The sequence below is a fragment of the Chironomus tepperi genome, unplaced genomic scaffold, assembly GCF_022539635.2.
Source record: "Chironomus tepperi strain 1889 unplaced genomic scaffold, CSIRO-AGI_Ctep_v1 contig_11, whole genome shotgun sequence".
Classification (NCBI taxonomy): Eukaryota; Metazoa; Arthropoda; class Insecta; order Diptera; family Chironomidae; genus Chironomus; species Chironomus tepperi.
The window spans coordinates 1,691,529-1,698,869 of record NW_027226133.1 but is presented as its reverse complement, the minus strand read 5'-3'; the positions used below and the strand labels follow the sequence as shown (position 1 = coordinate 1,698,869).

The 7,341-nt window shown below is 33.7% G+C and overlaps 2 protein-coding genes across 2 annotated transcripts; both read right to left on the bottom strand.

The window, feature by feature from the left end:
* Positions 1-76: 76 nt before the first annotated feature.
* Positions 77-2,047, bottom strand: LOC139087849 (juvenile hormone esterase-like). Its single transcript, XM_070636787.1, has 3 exons — positions 1,636-2,047; positions 565-1,584; positions 77-492 (listed from the first exon to the last, which is right to left on the bottom strand). Exons 1-3 carry the CDS (start codon positions 1,953-1,955, stop codon positions 189-191), a joined length of 1,644 nt encoding a protein of 547 aa, XP_070492888.1. The 5' UTR covers positions 1,956-2,047; the 3' UTR covers positions 77-188.
* A 171-nt stretch (positions 2,048-2,218) lies between these two features.
* On the bottom strand, positions 2,219-7,329 carry LOC139087106 (uncharacterized). The gene is made up of 8 exons (XM_070635816.1): positions 6,954-7,329; positions 6,844-6,892; positions 5,514-6,784; positions 5,358-5,408; positions 3,800-4,177; positions 3,698-3,746; positions 2,652-3,638; positions 2,219-2,592 (listed from the first exon to the last, which is right to left on the bottom strand). Exons 1-8 carry the CDS (start codon positions 7,321-7,323, stop codon positions 2,304-2,306), a joined length of 3,444 nt encoding a protein of 1,147 aa, XP_070491917.1. The 5' UTR covers positions 7,324-7,329; the 3' UTR covers positions 2,219-2,303.
* Positions 7,330-7,341: the final 12 nt, after the last annotated feature.

The window sequence follows — 7,341 nt, the reverse complement described above, 5'->3', positions numbered from 1 at the left end:
TGTCAATGTTTACTATGACTATTTGAATATTTTATAAACACTTGTTGTTGATTTAAGATTCAACGACACTTGTATCTTCTAGTTGCTAATGTTTTAAGCAGTTTAAGCTCCTTTATTCCAGTTTTAAAAATAATAAAAATACAACAACATTCAAAATTAAAATTTTCGTTTAAAAAGCTTCAATAAAATTATAATTTAGGTTTAATAAAGTCCATATTCCATGTCTTATAAATATTCCTCCAAAAATTCATTCTATCACCGTTTACATTCCTTTCCATCTTTGATTCCTCGTCAATTACCAAATAATCAAAATCAACAGTCTTCGAATTGGGATCAGAAAATTGAACTGGATTCCAAACAGTTTCTAATGGATTATCAAAAGCTGGGGTGGGATTTTGATATTTTGCAAAATTCGTCCATAACTTGCACATTGTTGATCGCATCCTTGCAGCAGGCGACTTCTCACACAAGTCTAAGACAAAGTTTTTCTGTCTAAAAATAGAATCAAAGAAATTATTAGATTTAAGTTCCTTCTAAATTTGTAATTTACGTATTGACATTTACCCAAATAAATAAAATAAATCATCAACATGCGAGGCACCCTTATATTTGTTCATACGTAAAATTTGCTTGAATAAATTCAAAGGTCCATCATATCGAAATTCATAAAGATATTGTTTACTATTATGCTGATAACGAGCATGCAGCTCATTCGACATCGTTTGAGCAGTCAGAAAATGAAGGTCAGTCATAAGATCAAAATGATTGTCAAGAGTATCCTTTCCAACATCTTTATCACCAAAGTAAAATTTCTTAATTATATTTCCAAGTTCCAAAGCCAGAGGATTGTTTGGATCAATATTGACAGACAATGGCACCATCCTAACTGGATCTTTATTAAAGCTTTCTAAAACTTTGAGCATGTATGCAGTTTGGATCATGCCTTCTTTGTTATTGGTACCGAAAATTATTGGAATTTGGATGTCTTCCTGTTTAATTAGTTCAACTGGTGATTTTGACATGAAGGCATCATCTGATGGCAACTCTATTGATGGTTTGAATACAAAATTTAAGTTTCGTCTTTGTTCATCACGTTCACCAGACCTCCAGGAATGATTTAATAAGTTTTCTAAAGGCGCCGACATCAATGTTTTGTAGACTTGCTGATCATTTTCAACATTTGAGCATCCTAATAATTTTGCCAGATTCTTCGTTTTCTGAAGTGGATTTCTTTGAATACCCCAATCTACTAAGGCTGTTCCACTTTGGCAAATTGCACTTCTAATGAGTTTTCTAGATCTCGGATTGAGAACTTGAAAGTGAACACTTGTTGCTCCAGCACTTTCTCCAAACAAGCAAATATTATCAGGATCACCATTAAATTGTGAGATATTCTCGTGTACCCATTCTAGTGCCAATTGCTGATCCTTTAGTCCAGCATTTCCAGATATGCCCATACTTGGCAGTGATAAGAAACCTAATACATGAAGTCGGTAATTTACTGTAACTAATATAACATCCTCCATCAATAAATATTCTGGTGAATACCAGTGCATCGATCCACTTCCGGAACTGAATCCTCCTCTGAAAACAAGACATTACAATCACAGATATCAAAAGGATGATAAAAATTACCCATGAAGGAAAACCATAACAGCCAATTTTGATGAATTCGTTGATTCTGGTACATACACATTCAGATAAAGACAATCTTCTGATCCAACGAATTCTCCTGAATATGTTGATTTATGGAAGCACTCATTGCCTTCTTCAGTGCAATCAATTTCTTGTTTATCAAATTTAAGAAGTTTTTGCGGTGACTTAAATCGCAATTCACTAATCGGCTTCTTAGCATAAGGAATTCCAGAAAATCTTAAGTAATTTCGACCATTTGGCAACGTTTCCTTGCATCCTTGAACTATTCCTTGAAGTACTTTCACACTTAACCCTCGCATTTTTAATAATTTTAATGAAAAATTATAAAATTGTCTAGCTGGAAGTTTTGTACTTTGCTCACTGATATGATCAGCTGTTTCTGTTTCATTTCAAATGTATTTCAATGGCAAGTGAGAACCAAAGTTGAGTGACATGAGAGAGAGTTAGGCGAATTGTTTGTAAACAAAACTGTCTTCTTCTTAACTAAGGCAGGCTATAAATTGAGAACATCACTTTTAAGAGAGGATTGATCTTGTCAAAATATTTTATTTTCTCTCAACCAATTAAGCTATAATATCAAATTAAATAATACCTCAACAAATAATTAATTGACCTAATAATCTACAATTTTTCTAAATATCAAGCTTTTAAAAATAAGGATTAAGAAATGATCCATTATATTTTTCATATACTTTAGTCCAGAATTGAACTCTGTCTTGATGAATGTTCTTAATCATGTGAGGATTGTCTGATAATATCATGTATTTCAAGTCTTCATCATTAGGGTTATTTGGATCCCATAAAATATCCAGTGGATTGTTATCCTTTGGAGTTGGATTTCCATATTTAGCAAAATTGGTCCAGAGCTTGCACATTCGTTCCCTCATTTTATATTCGCGTGAATTCTCGCTTACAGGTACGTCGATAATTTGATGTCTATAAATAATTCATGAAATTGGTACTGGATATTCTTAAACATTGCATTAATAATTTACCTAAACAGATACGACAAGTCATCAAAATGACATGTTCCTTTGTACTCAGTCATCTTTAGCACTTTCTTCAAGAAATTTAATCTTCCATCAAAGTCAAATTCATAAAGGTACTGATTAATATCTGGATGATGAATTTTGTTGAGTTTTGCATGCATAGTTTGTGGTATGACAAAATAATTGTCTGATTTTAAGGTAATGAACTCTTGCATTTTTTCATCACTTACACCTTCATCCCCGAAATAAAATTGGCTAATATTATCACCTAAAACCTTTGCCTCATCACTCATTGGATCTATATTTACTGTGAACGGAATCATTCTGACTTTATCGTCATCAAAAGCTCTAAGATTTCTTCTAAAGAAGTTGGTCATTGTCATTCCATCACCGCTTGTAAAACCATACATCATTGGAATCTTAATCTGACCAGCCTGACTTTTGATTAACTCTAATGGCGGTTTTGTCATGAATGCATCATCACTTTCTTCCTCTACAACAGCTTTGAACACAAATGGAAGTCCTCGTCTGACATCATCTGGATTTTTAATTTTCAGCATATTACTCCAGAACGAAGCAGCCTTCGCATTCATTAATGCCTCGTAAATATCTTTGTCGCTATCACTTTTAGCACCTGAAAATTTCCCTAACATTCTTGCTGCCTTCACTCCATCTTTTTGAAATAGCCATGGATCAACTGCTGTCCCACTTTGACATATAGCACTTTTTATATATTTTCGTGATTTTGGATTCAATGTATGTAGATAAACACATGATGCTCCTGCACTCTCGCCAAATAAGCAAATGTTCTCTGGATCACCATTGAAATGTGAGATATTCTCATAAACCCATTCTAGTGCCAACTGTTGATCCTTCAGTCCAGAGTTTCCAGATATACCCATACTGGGAAATGATAAAAATCCAAATGCATGAAGTCGATAGTTTACTGTGACGACAATCACGTCTTCCATAAGTAAATATTCTGGCGAGTAGCTGTTTTGACATTTTATACATCAAAATCAATATGAATCTAACTTTAACTAATTACTTACAAATCAGCGCTATTCGAGTCAAATGCAAGGCCTCCTCCATGAATATAAACTACAAAAAATCATAAGTTTATTTAATGCGAACCTAAACTTCATCCTACTTACCCATTACTGGAAGTTTGTGAGGAGGATCTGCTGGTGCATACACATTAACATGAAGACAATCCTCAGATCCAACTATTTTTTTGGTAACAGTTGACTTGTGAACGCAAGGATCACCTTCTCTTGTACAATCCAGCACATTTGAGTCAAATTTCAATAATTTTTCAGGTGATTTAAAACGAAGTTGACCTTTTGGACTCTGTGCGTAGGAAATACCAGAAAATCTATAAAAACTTCTCCCATTTGGAAGCTTTTCTCTGACTCCTTTAATTGTTCCTTGATTTATCTTTAATTTAACTTTTGGATATGCAAATAATAATGCATCTTTAACAGATCTTTTAACTTTTGCAATTGCAAATTGCTTCAACATTTTTCTATTTTACGCACACAAATATTGTGTTTCACATTCCGCACGTGAGAGAAATCCCAGAGAATTCTCTCTCTTTGTTGAGCAAGCGATCGTGAGAGAATTGTGAATAAGGAAAGCTTCTTTTAAACATTTATTTGGTTATTGCACAACATTTGTTGTTTAGAACTTTCAGATTTCAAAGCCGACTTCGATGAAAATTGTAAATATTAATAATAACAAGGAAGTATATCAAGTAGATTAAGTATGCCATACAAATTGCAACTTTAATTGAGTCAATATTGAAGTATAATCTTAGCAACACATGCACTTATAGACTTATTGTTGCCAATAGTAAACATCTGACGCAAATATCGAAATCAGAAAGATGTGAAAATTTTGATAAAGATCAACTCAATGGTCGCTTAATAATAAAGAGAAACCAGGTGTTTTCAAAAACTGTTTTGGTGACAAGCGAAAATAATTTTGAAAAGTAATTTTGCGATAAAACAAATCACGATAAGCTAGGCTATAAAACTCGACCAAAATCAATTAGTGTTAAGTAAGGATTTAGAACTTGAAGAATGGCACGTGAATCATCCTTGAAGCGTTCCATTAGTTACCAGGTTTTGAAGGTTGTTCTTTGCTTTTAACAAGAGAGTCACCGTTCTGTCAGGGCAACTTTCTGTCTTTCAGTTAATTCTGTGACTTAGCGAATATGTTGTTCAGAGTCGGTTGCAATGTTATCAACATTAAGCTGTGTCGCTCGAGGTTGTGCAGCTTTATCTCATAACAATCCCTTTCTTGAATTCGATTGCCTATCACTGTGCTCAAGAATATAACAAAATAAATCCAAGCCATTACATTGTAACAATCATTTAGATGCTTTATCTTGTTTTTATTCTACTTGAGTAGTGATAGCCAAGAGCTTTGATACTTTAATTCCAAATTGTAAGACTTGAATTACTTTTCAATGAAAGTGTACTTGTACCTAATTGTTCTTTCAGAACATACAGTCATACTCATAATTCTACAAAAGTAAAGTTCACAATAACAAGGAACATCCATTTTGTCAAAGTACCTAATCCATACCTTTCCAAATTAATCACTTCCTTCCAAAAGGTCGAACTTCAATTAAAGGAACAAAAAAAGTAAATAAAAACAAAATGATTGGGACTTCCTTATCAAAGTCCAATATTTTTGTCAATGAATTACTGTTATCGTGACGAATGTCTACGAGATTTTCTGTTGATATCATAAAAATGACTAAAGTGCAAAGAATAAAAAGTCACGGAACGTGTTCTTAGCTTAACTTATTTATTATTTCACAAGTTTTAAAATTATTTCACATAAATTAAGTATATTAAGGACAAATAGGATTTAGGAACGAGCCATTGAACTCCTCTAAGATCTCCTTCCAAAATTTAATTCTGTCTGAGTGAATGTTTTTAGCCATTCGTGGATTATCGTCTAAGATCATATACTTTAAGTCTTTATCAGTTGACTTAACGGGCTCCCAAGCCGTCGGTAGAGGATTATTAGTCTTAGGTGTTGGATTTTTGTACTTAGCAAAATTGGTCCACATTTTACACATCCTGTCACGCATTTTGTGTTCACGTGAATCCTTTCTTATGGACACGTCGATGATTTGATGCCTGAATAGATATGACATATCGTCAAAATGGCATGCGCCCTTATATTTCTTCATCCTTAAAGCTCTCTTTAAGAAATTAAGTTCTCCATCAAAGTCGAATTCATAAAGGAACTGATTCATACCTGGATTGTGTATTTTATTAAGGTTTGCAGCAATTGTTTGTGTAACAAAAAAGTATGAATCAGAATTGAGATCTAAAAATGGCTGCATTGTTTCTTCACAAGCTCCTTTGCTGCCCATATAGAATTTACTGATCCTATCACCTAATGCTTGTGCTTCTTTAGTTGACGGATCGACATTCACAAAAAATGGAACTAAACGTACTGTATCTTCTTTATATAATTTGAGATTTTTTCGGAAATAATTAGTCATCGTCATACCGTCCGCACTATTATTTCCAATTATCATTGGGAAATTAATCTGTCCATTTTGACCTTTAATCAGTTCTAAAGGTGATTTAGTCATGAAAGCATCATCACTTTCCTGCTCTACAATTGGTTTAAATGTGAACGGTATTGATCGTCTATATTCGTCAGGTGTTCGTACTTTAATGGCAAGATCGTATAAACTTTGAGTTGATGATGACATTAATGCTTCATAAATATCTTTATCGCTAGTTCCTTTGGCACCAACGCGTTTTGCAAGCATTTTTGTCTTTCCTACTCCATCTCTTTGATACAGCCAAGTGTCTAATGCTGTTCCGCTGTTGCAAATGGCACTGCTGATGAATCTACGTGACTTTGGATTCAATGTATGTAGATAGACACTTGCTGCTCCAGCACTTTCACCAAATAAGCAAATGTTGTCTGGATCTCCATTAAAATGTGCGATATTCTCATAAACCCATTCTAGTGCCATTTGTTGATCCTTTAACCCTGCATTTCCTGATATACCCATACTTGGAAGTGATAAAAAGCCTAAAGTATGAAGACGATAGTTGACTGTGACTACTATGACATCCTCAGCTAGTAAATATTCTGGGGAGTAGCTGTTAGGACAATTTTCAATTAACAAGCTGCTTAATCTCAAAACAATTATTAAACTTACAAGTCAACACTATTCGAGTCAAGCATGAAGCCTCCGCCATGGACAAAAACTGTGGAAGAGATTTTCTGATAAATTTAAGGCACAAGAATTTTTAGTTAAAATTTTCTCACCAATAACTGGAAGTTTTCTATATTTTGCATCCGCTGGGGCATATACATTTAAATTTAAGCAGTTTTCGGATCCAATATAATTTCTAGTCACTATCGATTGATGAAAGCATGCACTGCCTTCCCTTGTACAATCCAGAACATCTTTATCGAATTTTAATAATTTTTCAGGTGCTTTAAACCTTAATTTGCCTTCGGGGCACTTTGCATAAGGAATGCCTGAAAATCGGAAGAAGCTTTTTCCATTGGCTAAGTTCTCTCTGATTCCTTTAACAGTTCCTTGATTTACTGTCACTTGAACTTTTTGATGTGTGAACATAAGGGAATCTTTGATGGATCTCCTTACTTTAGCTCTTATTATTTGTTGCAACATTTTCAATCAAGTTTCAAT

Bases quoted from the DNA above. Each gene is read 5' to 3' on its own strand.
- LOC139087106 (XM_070635816.1), bottom strand. From the start codon at position 7,323: ATGTTGCAACAAATAATAAGAGCTAAAGTAAGGAGATCCATCAAAGAT. The intron at 6,893-6,953 runs GTGAGAAAATTT...TCTCTTCCACAG, and splicing joins TAGAAAACTTCCAGTTATTG to TTTTTGTCCATGGCGGAGGC. The intron at 3,639-3,697 runs GTAAGTAATTAG...ATGTCAAAACAG, and splicing joins GACTCGAATAGCGCTGATTT to CTACTCGCCAGAATATTTAC.
- LOC139087849 (XM_070636787.1), bottom strand. From the start codon at position 1,955: ATGCGAGGGTTAAGTGTGAAAGTACTTCAAGGAATAGTTCAAGGATGC. The intron at 1,585-1,635 runs GTAATTTTTATC...TCTTGTTTTCAG, and splicing joins GTTATGGTTTTCCTTCATGG to AGGAGGATTCAGTTCCGGAA. The intron at 493-564 runs GTAAATGTCAAT...TTCTATTTTTAG, and splicing joins GATTTATTTTATTTATTTGG to ACAGAAAAACTTTGTCTTAG.